Here is a 19,101-nt window from a genome sequence, read left to right as displayed (position 1 = left end):
ACTTTCCCTCATTTTATTTACTTTTTGTGACTTTAACTATCTAAATGCTTTATTGCTTCTATTTGAACATTTTTAAAATAAAGTCACTGATATGTTCATTATTAATTTCTTTAAAATTGCCTTATTATTGACATTTTGCCTGCTGTGATGAATGTGCCGTGATTCTAGTATTTTTTACTAAAAAATCCATTTTTTGAAAGGATTTAAATTTTTGAAAACCGTTAAAAATAAATTTCGGACTTTTAGTCAAATAACAACCATTAGCATGTTGTTGCATTTTTGAGATACAGTAAATATTTTGAATTTTAAAAATGTCATTTTAAACATTTTATGCACTAATTAAGCATAAATGTTAGTGTGATTAGTCAATATTTGACGAATAATACCTATTGGCTCAAAAAAGGTATGCAGACATTGCCAAGTATGATCCATAGAATGATTTTAAAATATTAAGAAGTTTATGATAAATAATGTTAATTAAGCATGTGCTTAATACACTTCTATATTTCACTGCATTTTCCATCCATTAATCTTCACTATAGTATTAATTACAGTGGAACTAGTTATATCCTAATAATTGTGATTTGCCGAATGATTAAATAATTTTTTACATTTTGGTCTTTATCTTAATCTATTTTTAGAATGCATAGAAAGGAGCAACCATAATGCTGCCACTCAAAATATTGCAATATTCACTTAGATCAACAAGATGTAGTGCAAATATATTTAGACTTAAATCATATATCGTACCTCAAAGGATTTTGTTACTCGATCAGAAAAAGATTTTTGGAGGATGTATTCAGCAGTTCCTTGTAAATTACAGCAGCAATACACAATTCAAGAAGTCTGATGTATCAGTCAAAGCTGTTAAAAGAGCTGAAATATTTCAAGAAGCTCTAGAGAATAAGAAACAATTGCTTAAGGAGAAAAAACAGCAGATCCAGGAGAACATCAGAGATAGGAAATCAAAAGTAGAGGAAGTGATTGAACGTGAAAATATCTTTACCATTCCTAATTTTCTCTGTATTGGACGAATAGCGATGTCTCCATATCTTGGATATGTCATCATTCAAAGCAATTATTCACTTGCTATTGGATTATTGATTGTTGCTGGATTATCCGATTTTGCTGATGGATATATAGCACGTAACTGGAAAGGACAAAAGTCAAATTTCGGAAGTTTTCTCGATCCATTGGCTGATAAAACTTTAGTAGCTTCTTTAGTAGTTTCAATGACTTACAACAACTTGATGCCTTTATGGCTTACATTCGTTATTTTATCTCGAGATATTTTCCTCATCGCAGCTGCTTTCGTCATCAGGTACAATAGTCTTCCGAAAGAACATAGAACGTTAACAAAATACTTCGATGCAACACATGTTACAGCACAATTAGCACCAACATTTATAAGTAAAGTAAATACTGCTGTCCAATTATTCACAATTGCTGCATCGCTGGGAGCTCCAGTCTTTAATTACAGCGATCATATGATTTTACATGGATTATGGTATTTAACAGGCATAACAACAGCAGCTGCAGCATTATCTTATTGGACCCAACGAAAAGAAACTTACAAATATCTTCGAAAGTCTTAAATAATTGACGTATAGCCAGTGAAATTCGTTATAAAAAGTTATAAAAATTTTAATGAATCATTTTTGTAGAAAAGTATTCACAAACTGTTTATTAATTACATTAATTCACTTAAAACACTTCTATAATGTTCTAGTTCCTGAAATTCTCGATTTACTTGTGTCAAGGAATACAAATTAGGACAGTCAAGTGACACACATTTAAAATTAAAACTCCGTCCACAACATGTTTGACATATTAATCGAACTGCCATAAATTTCTTTTCTACAGCTGATACTTTATCATTCAATATAATCCCTGATATCTGTGGATATGCCTTACAAGTATCACAAATATTATTCTCACAATTATTATCACAAATTACGCAACTCGTCGTATTGAAAAATTGAGAAATTGTTTGCTTTTTCAACAAGTGACTGTTTGTAACTGGAAGTGATTTATGCTTCTTTGGTAGTTCTGCAAACCAGTCATGAGCATTTGCGCCAATCAGCAATAAACATCGATTTAATGGTGGAATTACAGATTTTGTAATATAATATAAACTATTGATTTTCAGGCTCTCATCATTCAGCACTTCTAATGGGGGCTTAACTAACTTGATTAATGTCGAATTTGGTGGTCCATTAGTAAGCACAAACGGCACTCGTTCACCTTTTCTCGGCTCATTTCTTGGATCTGTTCTTTTCGATTTTCTTGTCAAAGTCAAAGCAGGAACAACAGCTTTTTGTTTATATCCTTCAATTCCTCTAAATTCCTTTGCAATGATTAAATCCTGAATACTCATCTTGCCTTCTAAAATTTTTGTAAACTGTCTGCATACATATTCCTTAACTTTACTGACATCATATGTATCGAAGAGAATTTTCAAAGATTTTTCTAAAATTTTAGAAGATGCAGGACATCCATCTCTTCTGACGGTTTCAATACCTTTCGCTTCAAAAACTGGTTCCTTTTGATCAGCAGTTTCATACATATTTCCAACGTATCCTGTGAATTTAAAATAAACCGTTACAAATTATTTTGAATTTTTTAGAACCATACAAATGTTTTAAATAATTTGTAATGTTTTCAAACATTTGAAATTAAAAAAAAAGTCGTTAAAATGTCAATACTCACTTTTCTTTGTTTGCAAGATGCATGGTTGATAAACTTTCTCAAGTTTTAACTTTAAAGGAACTGGATTATCCTTAGTCACTGCTTCAGCAATTTCTTCTCCGATTTTAAAGGCTTCTTCCTTGGTTCGTCCCGGAACTAAGACAAACATTGAATCTGTGTCTCCATAACAAACTTTACATCCCCATTTCTTATTTGTTTCCACCAAATTTATTGCTCGTTCGAGAGTTTCTCTTCCCTTACTGACAACAGAATCTCCAACTTCAATTGCAGGCATTCGTCCACTAAAATTCGCTGCTGTATATCCATAAGTTACATTTGCAATCAATTTCAAACCAAGTTGACGTGAATGAAGCACTCGCTGTAATGCTGTATTATTTTTGTATAGCTTCATTGATTGCTTGACCATAAATCGACAGTCTAGAATCTCCTTCAACATTCGTGGCAGAACTCCTTCTCTAATTGATGACTTTACAAAAGCAACTCCGCATGGTGAAACAGTAATTAGATCATTTTCCAGTAAAAATTGCAGCCTAGATGGAGAAACTCGCAATTGATAAGCTCCAAATTCGAAAGGTTGATAAGATCCTTTCAATAAATGCTCAACTCGTCCTAAACATGTTGAAAAACAGTAATTGTATCCAATAATTATACTTGGATATAAACTTTGAAAATCCAAAACTATGACTGGATCTGTATAAAATCGCGATTCAGGTTCCAATATTAATGCAATATATTCAGGCGCACGCATGTGTAATCTCTGTTGAACACTTGGTGATACAGCTACTAAATTTCTCCTTTTAGCTATCCTTAACATCATGCTTTCAACACGAAACTGTGAGCCACGTGAAAGTACTTCGAAGAACTGAATGCCGAATAATTTTGCTAATTCACAAGTTCTCCCAATCAAGTCAAGTTGATTTAGGATTTCCAGTAATACTTTCGCTCTCATCATATAATATTCAACACTATCCATTTTTTAAGAGATAGACTCCACATTGATGTCAGGAATGGAAATGTATGCTTTGGGTACCTGTTGAAGATTTAAAAAATAACGGTCAAAAAATATTTGAAAACTGTTAGGTTCAAAAAATATTTGAAAATTTTAAGTTCAAAAAATTATTTGTAAAATTTAACCGTTAAAAAATTATTTACCTTCTATGCAGGATGTGATAAGCTATATTCTCAAAGGTGTAGGAAGTTAAAGCTATTTCGTGTCTCATCAATCTCCAGACATCCAATATTATTCGTCCAGGAATTTTCTGTTCTGTATTATAATCTCCTTGATCACCTTGTTCATCTTCTTCATGCAAAACTTTCATCTTTGGCTCTTTATCTAAAGGCATTCGTGACAATGCATTGCACAGATTCATATTAAGCACAAACCCTCTTTCAAATAAATAGCCCCAAGACAGAAGTTCTATCTCATAGCCAGCAAAAATATCCGGGTCATAAATTCGAATTTTCTTGAAAAATTCTTCCAGCAGTTCCAGTTCATTTTTGACTCTGATTATTTCTATTTGTTCCTTAAAATACCCTAAATTGTCATTAGGTTCACATATTAAAATTATTCCACTAGACGACGTTGCTTGTTCATTGACATAATATCCTTCGACGCTGTAGAAAATAGCAACAATCTCATCAGTTTCTGGATTTGGATTAAAGTCACCTTTTGTTTGGACATGAAGCTCCATAGACAAGATAGTCAAGTCATTGTGCTCATCAGTTGATTGTAAACTTTCAAGCTTCATTTTAAAGCCATAAGTGTCACTTAAAGTTGATCCATCAAAGCTGTCATTAAATGGAATGTTTGCGTTGGGTATTATTGAGCATATAAATGTGTCATCAGAAAGTTTAGTGCCACTGCTATTTGACTGAGTATCTTTAAGTATATCCTCAGATGAGTCAGACATCTTCTCATTATCCATTGATGACTGAGATGATTCAGAAAATGTTTGAGTTTGTTCTATAGCTGATGTGGAACCGACTTTTGCCTTCATAATTTCCTGAAATCTTTCACTGAATGTCATCTTAGCTCGTCGTCGTCTCTTTTTTCGTGCACTATAGCTTAAATAAATTCCGTCTTCAATAAATTCAGTTAAAGTTGGCGAATCTTTTTCTAAGGAACTAGGTATGACTGGTGGATCATTTCTTACTTCCGGGGATTGAGGAATTATAGTCTTATCAAGATCTTCACTCAGCTGTTCCTGTGTATCTCCATCATTCTCGAGAACATTAATAATTTTTGCACGCTTGACTTTTACTGGACTGTCCTCAAGTGTACAAACTTTTTGTGACTCAGTTTCCTCAACTCCAGTTTGCAGCCACTTCTTAGCATCATTATAAGTTGGTGGTGCCTTAATTGGATGAATAACAATGTCTGCATTGTCATCAATAAGATCTGTTGTATGTGCAAGACTTTTTGGCATAAATCCTAAATGCTGAGAAAACTTTTGTGCCTGAATATGCTTCAACTGATTATGAGGAAATATTGTGCTTTTAAAATCTTCGCAATCATTAAGTTTATCACTGTGTAGTTCCAAAATGTTATATCCAACTTCCTTTTTGTCAGTCACATCTGCTGGATTGCTGTAAAATGCACACTTATTGACTGTGCTTGGAATGTTAAATTCTTGTAAAGTATCAAGTACCAAACTTGGGTCTGGAGGGCCATTTGCTAATGTTATCACACAAGGCTTGTCTTCATCGATAGGTTCCGTTTTGACAGTAAGTACTGTTGACTCATTTGCTGAACTTTCTGGAGACTCCAAATCTTCATCCTCAAAATCATTAGTCAACAAAGTTTGATCATAAAAGCTCTTCATTTGTTCATCGTCACTGTCACTATCACTTGATGTTATTATTTCCTCGACTTCCTTCTTGACATTAGCTTCTTGATTAAAATGGGACATTAAGGCATGAAGATTTTCTTGTAGATCATTCGAATTTTCAGAAAATGAAATCGGTTCCGATTTTATAAACTTTTTAGAAGGTCCAGGAATCATTTTTGAATCAAGTTCGTCGTCCACGCCATCCAATTGAGGAATAACTTCTTCATCATTAAGCATTGCAATCTCTAAATCAGCAAGTGTCATGTTGAATTCACTTTCATCTTCAGCATCAAACTCTTCAAATAAATGTCTGATTTGACTTTCATCAAGCTGTTCATTAATGTCACTTTGTGTTGCCTTTCCACTATGTTGATTTTGTGAAAATGGCGCTAATACGCTGTCAAAATCATCATTTTCTTCGGTTCTTAATGTATCATTAGCTCCTTTACTTGTTGATGCTTTGCTGCTTTGTGTATTGAGAAAATGACTTTCTAATTCCTCGACTGTCTGACTTATATCCATTGAAAGTGTCACATCCATTTCATCTTGTTGAGTTGATGATCCTGAGCTTTGTGAACATTCGGCACCATAAGTTGTTGCCTCTAGATAATTCTTTAGGTCGAATTTCTTCTTAATCATATTAGTGCTCTCATCAAGTGTCGTTGTACTTAGTTCCTCAGACTTTTTACTATCACTTAACAAATATCGTTCTTTTAATGCTCTTAGAAAAAATAAATCACTACTTGTTGGATCAACGTCTCGAGGTTCATCTTCTTGTGTCTTTAATTCTGGTAGTTCCTGTGAACTTTGCGTTCTTCTCCTTCGTTCATCTTCCCAAATTGACTCAATTCCCATATTTGCAGCTTTTTGACTTGGACCATTATTTTCAAGCAGTTCTGTTCGATTTAAAATAAATGCACCGCTAAAATCAACTTCTAAGCTTGATACAGCCTTCTTTTTATGTTTTGTATCACTTGATATAGATCTTGTATGAACTTTATTCATTGGCACATGAATATATCCCATTCCACACAAATTAAAGTCAATGAAGAACCTAAGGATGTATGGGACGTGACTTTCATGTGGCTGAAACATTTTACCCAATATGCTTCCTGATTGAAGTAAGCCTGAAGTCCTTTTGATCAAGTTTGGATTGTATAGCTCAATACGGAAGAACTGAAGTTCATTTGAATGAAATCCGTAATAAGGAATTCCTTTACACAATGATATTTGATAGACATGATGCGTGGTGCTGTTTGTTTGACCAAATGAAGCATTCAGCTTTTGATCTATTTGCTGGAAGTTTAAACATTTTAATAAGTATAAGATATATAGTTAATTAAAGAACTTACATTAGCCATTTCCTTCATCATAAAATCAATTTTAACTGGATCAGTTTCAGGACATGGACAGAAGATGTAGGGAAATACATTGTGGATATTACAGCAAATTTTCTTCTTTTTCTTTGTGATTCCAAAAATTCGTATTATCGGCACACTTTTTACTTCTTTTTCTCTGAACTTTGAGTATGTCACATCGAGATTTTGTACTGGATAGAAGTTGTAATAATCAGCTGTTACAATTTTCACAGATAAAATATTATTCATGACTTAATTCTATTATAATTTAATAAATTACTAAATGTTATGAAATTTCAACTAAAAATGTTGTTTATAAACAACAGAGTTGGCGATGATGATTTTCTACTCTAAGAAAATAACGGCCAACTAAAATTTGAAATGAGTTTAGACGAGTGCTAAAATCGGGTTTACATCCAATAACCGTCATAATAATTTCAAATTCAGTTCGTGTTGAGTTGCGAGATTTCAATTTGAGTTGAAAATAAGTAGAGTCGAGAGTGAATAATGTAAATTCGTAAATTAAACCATAAAGACATAGAATTGGCAGTGATTATAAAAATTAGTTTATAAATTATCGTGAAAATTGTTCGAGTAATTTAAAGTTTATTCAAAATGACAAAGATTTTCCTGATTTTCCTCCTACTTTTCAATATTTATCATCAATCTTCGGGATTTTTCCAATCGCCGGATAAGGCCACAGAAAAGCAATGTTTCTGCGAGGTAAGTTCTTATCATCAAATTTAGAATTACTTCATGACTTTATCAATTAACAATTGATATGAATCAGTTTTGGGGATTTCCGCAATAAATAAGAAATTCATGAAAATCGGAACTGTATTTTTTGTGTACGTGCCTATTTTCGTGCATATACGTACATCTGTTTTGTTCCTACATGTTCTATTGTTCGTGTGTACAAAGATATATCATAACAATAACATATTTTATTCATTATATGTTCTATACAACAAGTTCTTATCAATTAATGCCGTGTATTAATTAATCTATATATTTTTGTATTTACAGCTTAAAGGCAATGTTGATGATTGTAGCTGTAGTGTTGATACGGTCGATTACTATAATAATGTTAAAATCTTTCCAAGATTGAAAAGTCTGTTGCAGTCCAATTATTTTCGATTCTATAAAGTCAATTTGCATAATGACTGTCCGTTTTGGAAAGATGTTGACTTTGAATGTGCTATGAAATTTTGTCATGTAAAACCATGCGAAGAAAAAGACTTACCAGTTGAATTACAAGATGATGACGAATTTCCTAAGAAGGAAGCTCCGCATGATAAATATTTGGCAGAAAACCAAGTTTTGGGATGTAAAGAAGATTACAATAAGGAACTAGATTTAGTCAATAAGTCCATTAGTGATAAGCAGCATGAAGAATTACAAAAGTGGTCAGAACATGATGAAGCACAAGACAGTTTTTGTGTAATGGACGACCATCAAGAGAAAGCTGAATATGTTGATTTATTACTAAATCCAGAAAGTAAGTTGCGAAATTCCGTACCTTTGCTTTTTATTTACGTATTACTTTTGTATGACGTGTACTTTCTCCAATTACATCATCTTACTCTCATTCTCTTTATTTCACCTACTTTAGGGTTTACTGGATATCAAGGTCGATCTGCTAACAGAATTTGGCAGACAATTTACAAAGAAAATTGCTTCAAATCTCCAAAAATTACAAATGAACAGTCATCATACAAGCAATTAATGAAAACAAAAGTATTAGAAGAAACTTGTTTAGAGGAAAGAGTTTTTTATCGAATGGTATCAGGCTTACATGCAAGCATCAACATTCATTTGGCAGCTAACTTTTTACAAAGTGAAAAAGATTCACCGTTGGGAATGGTATCGAAAAATGGACTATGGGGACCTAATTTAAAGGAATTTGTAAATAGATTTAGTCCAGAAACAACAAATGGTGAAGGAGAACAATGGCTTAGAAACTTATATTTTGCATATCTTGTGGAATTACGTGCAATAGCAAAAGTCGCACCTTATTTACGAAATGAAGAATTCTTTACTGGTATCGAAAAAAGTGATAAGGAAGTGCGACTTGCAGTTAATGACATTCTAAATGTGATTGAATCATTCCCATCACATTTTGACGAAAGTATTATGTTTACTGGAGTGAATGTAAACTTGAAAAATGAATTTCGTGAAAAATTCCTCAACATTTCTCGTATTATGGATTGTGTGGGTTGTGATAAATGTCGATTGTGGGGTAAATTACAGACCCAAGGTATGGGAACAGCACTGAAGATTTTATTCTCTGGCAAGTTTGAACATAATACTCTCGAGAACAACATTTATGTCACCGAAGTTCCAATTAAGGATGACTTTAAGATGAGGAGAAGTGAAATTGTGGCCCTATTTAATGCATTTGGAAGGTAAGTCAATAATTATTTATGTTAAATTATGAAATATTAATGAATGTCCATTTCTTGCAGACTGTCAAGTTCAATTTACTTCCTAGAGTTGTTTAGGAATCAATTAAGATAATATTTAGTAGATTTAAATTAATTTGTTAGCATTTAGATGAACAAAAATGAAAGAAGCATCAAATGCTTACAATTTGATATTAACGTATAGTCAATGAATTTTGAAGCTGGACTCAATGTTTTATAATTGTTGGAGAGAAACTTTATTTTTTTTCGTCCATTTTCGTTTTACCTACCTTGATTAATTCTGGCATAAAAGAATATTTAAAATTTAACCAAAAAATAATGTTTAAATTATGAAATAAAATACGTTGTGCACATGACGATCTAATATATCAGGTGTGAATTATTCAAGTATAGACATTCGTGTTTTAGCAACTGTGTTTGCTATCCCTCCCTCATCTCATAAAGACATCACATCAATTTTGCTTAATTTATGCATTTTTTTATAATTTTTTATACTTGTTACTGATTTTTAGTAAAAATAAAGAACCTTTGTGTTAATAAATTGTGAAAATCAGTGTTGTTCACTATCTTAATGTTACAGCATTGTTATGAGCCTTCAAATGACCTTGTGAATTTGATACGACTGATAGTTTGTGTGATATGTTGCACAACTTTCGTGTGACAGAGTTTTGTTGTTTATCGGATTCTTGAAATGTTCAGTGATTTTTCAAAATTGATTACACGAGAAATAGATGTCAGTTCCTTCCGATAAGCATAGTGTCGTCATTATGTTTCCAAAATTAGCCGATAAACAACATCCAGTAAGCAATTTATTTCTAAAAAATACAATTTTCCTAAAAGTTCAAGCATTTATAAACAAAACACTTAATTTACTAACAATTCAGCATATAGACAGCACGAGCATTAGCAATAAAAGTCAGTAGTTTAAGCGTAAAAGAAATTATTTATTTATTGTTGTAACAATTGTTCATTATAATCACAAAAGATGCTTTTAGGACATTTTTTTATATTCATTTAGATCTTCATTAAAAGTGCAATTTTCGCCTATTCTGCTATGTCAAGAGAAAGAACTGCTCTGAATGCAAAGCGGTATTTTTTGTAAATTTATTTAAGTATTTTTTTCGTTGAGAGAATAAAGATTTTTTTTTTGGATATTTTCTTAATTTTTTTGTAATAATTGTTGAGTTCGACAAATTTAAAGCTTATTAATGCACTCTTCTGATTCGATATATTCTATCTCCCAAGACCTAATTTTCCTGTTTTGACATAAGATAAAGAGAATTGTTAAAAACATTAAAATTATTTCGATCTTTTTGAAATTAAACAATTTATTTCAACGTGCTTATTGAGAAAGAGTTATATCCAATTCATATGCTTACAAATAGTTAACTAACTTAATGTGCTTTTATACAGATTTATAAAAATTTATCATTAAAGAATACAATTTAAAAGAATTAAATAAAAATTTCCTCAGTGATTCAAAAATGCGACTGTTTTTGTTTACATTACCGAGCAACACAAAAAAAACATTGTCGATGTCTCGACACATCAAGCTTTGAGTCCATATTAAAACAACGATTTTCAGAAATTCGAAACCTCATTTTTACGAAATCTTAATTTTACGAAATGCTCATTTTTGCGAATGACTCATTTTTACGAAAAATTTCTTTTCATACAAATTTAATATAAATTTCAAATTTTGAAAAACCGTTAAGAAAAAAACGCATTCTGAATGATAAAATTTTGTTGAAAAACAATCAAAAATGAATTTTTATTACATTTAATACATTTAACTATTCTGTAAATGTCATATTTGTTCATTTTTGAACTTTTTTACAAAGAAATTTATCAATAAAAATTTGTTAGTAAATGAACGGTTTTTCAAAATTTGAAATTGATACTAAATTTAGGTGTATGAAGAAAAAATTTTTCGTAAAAATGAGTCATTCGTAAAAATGAGTACTTCGTAAAAATGAGGTTTCGAATTTCTGAAAATCGTTATTTTAATATGGACTCCAAGCTTTCATTACCCGAACATCACAATTTATTTATTAGGACACTTCTACGTTGCTGAATTATCGACAAGACGCGAAGTAGCCCTGACGGCTGACCTCGAACCTCCGAGATGGACTGTGCATCTCTAGATCATTTTCACAATACAAAATGAGTCTAAAATCCGAACACACGACTCAACAATTGATCTGTGCTATTGGGGTTTCATACTGCTGTCAAGCAATTTTAACCACTGAGGATATCATATAATACAAAAGTGTCATATAAGCATTAATTTTCCATAAATATAAAACAAAGCAAAAAGCATTTGAAACATTTTTAATCGATTTATGCTAATGCTATTTACATTATGTACAAAACATTATGCTGCTATCAAAAATATACTATCTAGATCGTAAAATTTCGTTCATTGCGTGTAATTATCTCAAGTCTTTCATCTCGACTAATTTTTTGCGGATATTAAGCAAATAGAAAGAATCGTATCTCGGCATGCATTTCAAAAAGAGTTACTCAAAAGTATTTTTTTTTTATTTTAAAAAGATTTCTTAGATTGAACGATAATTAGAAAAAAAAATTAGTATTCATCTTCATCGCTGATATCACTGCAATTTACTAATAGTTTGCTATAATAAAAAATTGCCAGAACGATAAAGGAAAAAAAAGAATAAGAAAGTAAAATTATAAATTAACAACAAATTATTTTAATTATTTCCATGTTTTCAATTCATCATGAATAAACAGGTGATGACAAACATAGGGTGCGGTGATTTACACTCTTATGGACATTTTGAGATTCATGGAAATAGACAATCTTTAACAAAAACTGAAATTGAGCTGAAATCGTGATGTTCCAGTTATTGATGCATATCCTAGACATCAGTCATGGATTGTATGCTTTATGGAAGACAGAAGGTGATGCAAATTGGCGTAGTTAGGAGTTCTGAAGGATCCAGGATCCAGAAACTCGGATGAATACTTTTCAAACACAAATTGTAAACAAACAAGTAAAAAAAGTGCGGGAAAATTCAAATTCATAAAAAATAACGTCCAATATTTGAACATCCAATTACAGAGAGTCTAGGACAAACATCTGGCAAATCATAAGACTTCCACAAATCCCAAAATGCATTTCCATCAAACAGAAAGTCATCAACTTCCAAATTAAAAGTCAGCGCACCCTCAAAGATCGATCATTAAAAATGACAAAAACGGTAATGAACAAAAACAAGAAGTTTATGCAAAAAATAAAAGGGGTGCATGGGGGGTGATCACGATAAATATTTAAGCAACAAAAATTCAATGTGACAACGTGTTTTACAATTAATTAATTAGCCGTGTGACAAGGTATACTGGATGTTATTACTTACTTTTCTTTCGCACTTGGGAATTCGGCATAGACACGAGGATTTTTGTGGCATGCCTTTTCGCAACAAGGACAGTACCAATAAGATAAAACGCCAATGGACACAGCAAAAAGGACGTTTGGAATTATTATTGATAGAATTAAGTGCTTTAGGTTCTCTTCCCATGAATAACGTGCAGTAACCAACTCACTGAAATGGAACGAAATTTATCAGTAAATTGGAAGTTACCAAGCACTGATTTATCTTACTTGAAAGCTCGACTATAATAACAAGGGAAAGTTCTTGTTCTGACATGCTCATTTCTGAAATGGAAGGCATCAATATCATTAACAACCAATCAATCCACATCATTAACTGCTTACCCATATTTCTTAGCAAATTCAGTGCAATTAACATACGGTGGATAACCACATCCTTCAGTATTAATTAAAAATCTTGTATCAGCTACATCCCAATCAACAAGTTCTAAATCAACTGGATTTTTGACCCATTCTTTGTACGGAATTTTTGTATAATTTACAGTCATTTGATGACATCTTGTTTGTGCTGTTGTGCATCCTAAATGAGAGAAACAATAGTTTATTGTTAATGAAGATGACATGCTTATTTTGTACATGATAATGAACATGTGGTACACAGATGTGTTTGCCTTTTTCATTACCGACTGTGAATATTCAGGTAGGCCTTAACATTCTCATTTAAAAAGGTCATGTTATGAATATTGTATTTGATATTGGAATTTATCATGACAGAGTTTAGAGCATAGAATTTGAATGTATGATGAATTCAATAATGATGCATGAAAAGTGGATATTCAAGCTTTAAGGCTTATAAATTGCAAAAGAGTGAATATTCACCAGATAAATGGACAAAGCAAGCATTGAAAATTCTGTTCATGATGGACAACATTCAAACAGTTAGTATGGGATTAAGAATGTAACATACCTTCACGACAGGAGCTCCATGTGCAATTTGTGATTCCCTCACTGTATGTATGACCGCTTATTACACAAGTGACGGGTTCTGAATGAAGATAAATAAAATTTAATTAATTTTTAATCTTAGTAAGCTTTGTGGAATTTTCATCTCAATTTTTGTATATTTTCAGTTTCGTTTTAATTCCATTCGGTTTATTTGAATGGATGTGCAGTGAAATTTACCTGGATCATAATCAGCTGTTAGTGCAGATATAGCAGGATCAACGACAAATGGGATTAAAAACAAAAATGCAAATACCGATAAAATTGCAGTTGTGCCTGAATAGAAAGGTAAGGATTACATTTAGTTGAATATTCTCAGAGGATTATAAAGTTTAGGACATACCCAAACCCACAGATGTATACCACTTTGCCTTTTCTATATATTGAGCTATAATTTCTTCGCGCGTTAATGGCACATCTGATTTAATTGATTTCTTTGACGATGTTGATTTTTGTGACGAATGACTTGACGCAATGCTTACTTTACTTTGTGATAAACTCGGTGCTGCTGACAACGTGTTTGCACTTGATCGTAACTCAGACCGCATGATTGATGAATATTTTTATTAATTTAAGGAACTAATTTGACTATTAAATATAACTTTAAACTATTATCTTTTGAATCTATTTCCTTTTTTTGTACACGACTTGACTTTTATTTCACTTTTAACTTCCTTTGGTTACTCAACAACTATAAATTAACTTGATGTCTGATATTTATTATTAAAAAGTCCATTCGATTAGACTAAAGTAGGCATTTTTATGTTAAAAATAGTTTTTATTAAATTTTCACGCATTCCTCCTTAATTTTTTTTTAATTCTCTGTGAATTTTTAAACTGCTTTATACTTCCTTATTTGTTTTTCTGATGTTTGACTATTGTTCTGGTCTATATTTAATGAAGAAAATTGTTTAATGATTTTATGTCACTCAACTTATCATAATTTTATATGATATTTCATTATTTCCCTGCATCATCAGTCATCCATAAATAATGACTGATGAATGCAGAAAAAAAAGCACATTTTCAAAGCTTGATTGCTTCATACCCGAATTTGTAGATGAAAAATCAATTTACTAAACTTGGATATCGATGAGTTTGTGGAAATATTCTTAAGTTCTTGGGGGTTTTTGTATTAAAGCGCTTGATTTGAACATTTGGATGCAGATATTTTTATGTGATAATTATTGTGGATGAAGATAATATTGACAATGAGCATTATCAATAATCATTTGGTTAGTAAAAATATAGGAAAAAAGAATCATTTTTATAGTTATATAAAATTTTTAGCGTCACTGTATTAAGCAGAGATTTATTGCAGAGAAAAAACACCGCCTTGTTGATGAACTGGGCTGCCTTGGGTGTCTTGTAGGAGAGGAATGCCTGTAAAGTCAGTCGAAATTACATTTTAGAATCAACTCCAATATTTCATACTTACGTGATGGATCTCAGAGTGCATCAGTATTATCCTCATTATGTCCATGATTAAGCTTCCCAGTGTCCTCATTCGTTAGACATTTAAACCTCATTTTTGAATCATCTCCAACCACAATCGACTTTTGACACACCGTCAACGTGAAACAAGAAACTACCAACAGTATAGTTGGCACAAAAAATGCAAATACGAACTGCTTATATTCAATATCTAGGTCAAACCTCTGAAAAAACAAATCATTTCTATGTGACATTGCCAAGTTCAAGTCATAAAGATAATTTACCTGAACCGCTTGACCCACATCCATTGGTGAATAAAAACATGGGAATCGGGCACGTGCATTATGATCAGATCCATCTTTAGCATAAACACGGAAAAAGTCCTTACATTCATCACGTAAGGTATTGACGCATCCTTCTAGATTAATCATCAATCTAGACTCATTAGATATTGTCAAATCTCCATCAAATGGTGCAATTGAGCGATTTAGTTCCGCTTCAGCATAATGCAAGTATGCTAAGTATGTAAAGTTAGATAAGTCACCAAGCATAGTTTTATTTGATAATGTTGATCCATTAACACAATCGATAGCATCAATTATTCCAGAATTGGCAGTATAATTAGCTCTGAAGCATGAAGCCATAAGTATATTGTCGGAATCATTCCAAACTTCTTCCTTTGACGTTGAATTTATTGCATAAACACATTTAGATAGAAAAACCTGTGGATATATGGAAATGATATGAGTCAAGTGGGCATTGCTAATTTTATATTATTCATACATTATCTCCACTTAATAATATGACATTTTTATTGCGTGTTGGGATGTCACGACATCTACGATCACAGTTGTACGGCGCCTTAATTTTCTCACATCCACCTTTATTGCAGCTGAACAGACCATTTATTTCCATACAAGTTACTTTCCCTCGTCTCCCAGAACATTTAAGGACCGGATCGACATTATGGAACTCGCACTCAAAGACATCCGTTATGTTGTGACACACTCCTTTTGTGCAATTAAAGATTCCAGTGAGATTCTTACATTCTTCCTTAATGCATGTAAAGTTCTTTGCAACTTCTGTGTCTATACCATAACACGTCTTATTCACAAAATTTGTGCAATTTTGAAACTGTAGAGAACTTCCATTTTGTCGCAAATTAACGAATATTTGCAGACATGCACCAGTACCCTGTTGGAATCAAGTGTTATTAAATGTCAAGTGATGCTTCCCATAAAACTTTATCATTTTGTGTCTAATGAAATAAGTTCTCACCTTACTCAAGCACCATTCACCGCACGTTGTCCAATTACAACTTTCCTTCATTGCACTACGAGTTGTGATGCACATAACAGGATCTGTTTCTATACCCGATGAGAATGCTTTATTTGCTGGTACATAGACCGCAACTGTTGTAGATGACAATTTATTTTTTATTAAATTAATTAGTTTTTATAGCTGTTGATGGTTATTCATACCTGTTAAGTATACAACAGCTACACATGATAGAATTAATGTCATTTGACAGACGCATATTGTGCCACAAATTCTATTATCTTGTGGTGGTATCAAAAGATCTTCTTCTGCAACTTGCTTTTTCTTTCCCATTTTTGTGTCTTATATTTTTTTTATTTTTGTTATGGATTCAATATTTAATCATGTTCATTTCCACTACGGATATCTACATACGTGAAAATTTCATATTATTCACCTTTATTTTCAAATTATTATGAGTTCCTGATAATTATTAGTTAAGGAAGTAGAAAGAGTAGTTAGTGTAAAAAATGAGGACATGCGACAAATGAAAGCATGAGAATATCAAAAGAACATCAATGTGTGCCTGTATATTATTTTAAACATGGAGAAACATGAAAAGAAAATATCGATTTTTTTCTATTTAGCACTGCAGTACTTCCCTAACGTAACTTTATCGATTTTTCTTAAAATTGATGAAAAATCCTTAAAATGATGGAAAATTTTGGAAATTTATATAGGAACAGATAGGATTTTAGGTTAATTATGTGCTTAATATAGTTTTATATCCAATTTACATCCAAAAAGTAACTTTTCAGAGATTTTTCAATTTTTTCCCATGAAAATTTTTTCAATCGAACTTTTCCACAACTTTTCAAGAATAATCCAAGTTTCGCAACGATTTTTCAATATTCTTTGCACTAGATTAACAAGATGAAAATGTTTTAATTACATTTTAAGTAATATTAAGTCACAAAAAAATTACAAATTAAATTTTCTTCACAGAGCTTTCTTAATTTTCCTTCCGACTACTTATGCGTTTCAAAATAAAATGAGTGGTCAATGAGGAAATTTTGAATCTTTTAATTTTTCTGATTTACTTTTTGACATGCAGCTGGTGCTGATAAATTTTAGCTTAAATTAGAGTTATTGTTGGAATTTAAAAGTTACTCTAAAGATACTTAGAAAGCTTTAATTTTGGAAAATTATTTTACACAATAATAAAGTTGCTCAAAACTTAGCAAAACTGAGAAAATTCAGCAATTTCATGTCCTGCGCATTTAAATGTAAACAAAAAAGGTTTCGTTAAAGCTTCACGTGTTTCGTTAAGTTTCCATGTGCTTTTCAAAAGCTTTCCAAACTTTTGCCGGTGTTTGTTTACAAACTTGTTGAATTTAAGGCTTGCGCATTTATAGTCAGCAAAAGAGATGCTAAAACATTCTCAAATGATTTATTATGATGAGCTTAATGAAGCTTGATTCTATCGAACTTCCAATGTAAATCTCTAAAGGGATCTGCGAGTACATTTTCATTAATTATTAGGTATTAATAAGACTGCGAGTGTTTTCGGCTCATGATATTAATTATTAGCCATACCCACGATATTCATTGTAGCGAACACTTTAAGTACAAAACTTTGACTCTATTGTTGCTACATCAAAGTAACCTAAACAAATATCAAAGAACACAATGGATTTATTGTTTGATCGAAGGACTTTTCTGAGAAGAAAGAGAGTACTTGAAGATGGAAATAAAGCACTAAAGCGAGGAAATATCAACTGATTGTCACTAAAGCAACAATCGATACATTTTTTTTTTTTAATTTTCCGTTCAATTTGTTTTGTGGCTTACAAGAAAGTAGCAACAACATTGATTCATTTTAGCTTTTAATGGGGAGAAAAGAGATAGAAAAGTAGCTGAAATGAAGACCTTATTTAAGCCTTTTGCTTCTTTATCACTTTTCAATACCTTTCCTTGGACAAATACTGTCTGTTTCTGGGTTAGAGGAAGCAAAAATACAAACAAATAAAAATGAATTTCCTTTAAAAATATTACAGCATTAAATTTATCATAAAGAAATAAGAAGAAAGGAGCATATTTATGTTTTTTTGTGATTTATGACCTTTGCGATTGTTGGAATGTCCCAAAAGTATTAAAAAAAATTGTTCTTCCTTCCTCACCTCATAAAAATTCCTTCCTTATTTTGAATTCAATTCTGATTTATTATTTGTGTAATTCAATTTATGTATGAAAAAGTAATGAGACTTGTTTACAGACATTATAATATTCATCTTATTTACATCTTTCTCTTTTCTATACTTCATTATTATTTATTCTCTGATGATTTGAATACCAAAAAAATCTTTTCGTTTTAATGGTCAAAGCTCAAGGTTATTTTTGAAATGTGAACTTTTAGTCGTGGAACGAGAACTTTTGATGTTTCGTCCTACGAGATACATGGCTCTATAATTATATCCTTGCGGTTTTGAATGACCAAATGCCAAATGACAAAATTAATAATTTAGATCCTTTTGAAGCTCTCAATGGTATGTTGATAATATCTATGTATGTAAGGTTTATTAACATTTGGAAATGTAATGTTTTATAGCTTCACTTAAGTCACACGGCTTTAATTTAGTAATAAAGATGTTTATTGTTTGAAATTCTAATACAGACTGAATATTTACATTAAATGGGGTAAACAACTATGTACCACTTAAATAGAATTTAAATTA

At 31.5% G+C, this 19,101-nt stretch overlaps 4 protein-coding genes across 14 annotated transcripts; 2 read left to right on the top strand and 2 right to left on the bottom strand.

Annotated features, from left to right (window-relative positions):
- The first annotated feature begins 247 nt into the window (after window positions 1–247).
- Window positions 248–1,671, top strand: CLS (cardiolipin synthase). 2 transcript variants are annotated; one of them, XM_070639462.1, is made up of 2 exons: window positions 248–403; window positions 642–1,671. In XM_070639462.1, exon 2 carries the CDS (start codon window positions 666–668, stop codon window positions 1,593–1,595), a length of 930 nt encoding a protein of 309 aa, XP_070495563.1. In that variant the 5' UTR covers window positions 248–403; window positions 642–665; the 3' UTR covers window positions 1,596–1,671. The 2 variants fall into 2 exon arrangements, with proteins under 2 accessions (XP_070495563.1, XP_070495564.1); XM_070639463.1 differs by having other exon boundaries at window positions 257–421.
- On the bottom strand, window positions 1,656–7,187 carry PolZ1 (DNA polymerase zeta catalytic subunit). Its single transcript, XM_070639461.1, is given in 5 exon segments — window positions 1,656–2,580; window positions 2,710–3,687; window positions 3,690–3,739; window positions 3,862–6,833; window positions 6,890–7,187. Coding segments are annotated over 5 exon segments (5,145 nt in total). The 5' UTR covers window positions 7,145–7,187; the 3' UTR covers window positions 1,656–1,690.
- Window positions 7,188–7,361: 174 nt separating this feature from the next.
- On the top strand, window positions 7,362–9,868 carry Ero1L (endoplasmic reticulum oxidoreductin-1-like protein). Its single transcript, XM_070639469.1, has 4 exons — window positions 7,362–7,618; window positions 7,922–8,393; window positions 8,508–9,300; window positions 9,361–9,868. The coding sequence occupies exons 1-4, from the start codon at window positions 7,511–7,513 to the stop codon at window positions 9,410–9,412; spliced, it is 1,425 nt and encodes a 474-aa protein (XP_070495570.1). The 5' UTR covers window positions 7,362–7,510; the 3' UTR covers window positions 9,413–9,868.
- Window positions 9,869–10,241: 373 nt separating this feature from the next.
- Window positions 10,242–17,514, bottom strand: LOC139089842 (protein tipE-like). 10 transcript variants are annotated; one of them, XM_070639472.1, is made up of 8 exons: window positions 17,352–17,457; window positions 14,019–14,563; window positions 13,856–13,951; window positions 13,641–13,718; window positions 13,058–13,253; window positions 12,944–12,997; window positions 12,699–12,884; window positions 10,242–10,574 (listed from the first exon to the last, which is right to left on the bottom strand). In XM_070639472.1, the coding sequence occupies exons 2-8, from the start codon at window positions 14,221–14,223 to the stop codon at window positions 10,514–10,516; spliced, it is 876 nt and encodes a 291-aa protein (XP_070495573.1). In that variant the 5' UTR covers window positions 14,224–14,563; window positions 17,352–17,457; the 3' UTR covers window positions 10,242–10,513. The 10 variants fall into 10 exon arrangements, 4 of the variants coding, with proteins under 4 accessions (XP_070495573.1, XP_070495572.1, XP_070495571.1 ...); XM_070639471.1 differs by having other exon boundaries at window positions 17,319–17,418; XM_070639470.1 differs by lacking the exon at window positions 17,352–17,457 and adding an exon at window positions 14,724–15,055.
- Between the last annotated feature and the right edge of the window lie 1,587 nt (window positions 17,515–19,101).

Source organism: Chironomus tepperi, unplaced genomic scaffold, assembly GCF_022539635.2.
Source record: "Chironomus tepperi strain 1889 unplaced genomic scaffold, CSIRO-AGI_Ctep_v1 contig_196, whole genome shotgun sequence".
NCBI classification, from domain to species: Eukaryota; Metazoa; Arthropoda; class Insecta; order Diptera; family Chironomidae; genus Chironomus; species Chironomus tepperi.
The sequence above is the reverse complement of the archived record's forward strand: the minus strand, read 5'-3'. Positions and strand labels throughout refer to the sequence as shown.

What these genes read in the sequence shown, in the direction of transcription:
- Ero1L (XM_070639469.1), top strand. Translation starts at nt 7,511, where the DNA reads ATGACAAAGATTTTCCTGATTTTCCTCCTACTTTTCAATATTTATCAT. An exon ending in AAAAGCAATGTTTCTGCGAG is followed by an intron (nt 7,619 to 7,921) that starts GTAAGTTCTTAT and finishes TTGTATTTACAG; the next exon opens with CTTAAAGGCAATGTTGATGA. An exon ending in TTTATTACTAAATCCAGAAA is followed by an intron (nt 8,394 to 8,507) that starts GTAAGTTGCGAA and finishes CACCTACTTTAG; the next exon opens with GGTTTACTGGATATCAAGGT.
- CLS (XM_070639462.1), top strand. Translation starts at nt 666, where the DNA reads ATGCTGCCACTCAAAATATTGCAATATTCACTTAGATCAACAAGATGT.
- LOC139089842 (XM_070639472.1), bottom strand. Translation starts at nt 14,223, where the DNA reads ATGCGGTCTGAGTTACGATCAAGTGCAAACACGTTGTCAGCAGCACCG. An exon ending in GTATACATCTGTGGGTTTGG is followed by an intron (nt 13,952 to 14,018) that starts GTATGTCCTAAA and finishes CTTTCTATTCAG; the next exon opens with GCACAACTGCAATTTTATCG. An exon ending in ATGGAGCTCCTGTCGTGAAG is followed by an intron (nt 13,254 to 13,640) that starts GTATGTTACATT and finishes TCTCTCATTTAG; the next exon opens with GATGCACAACAGCACAAACA.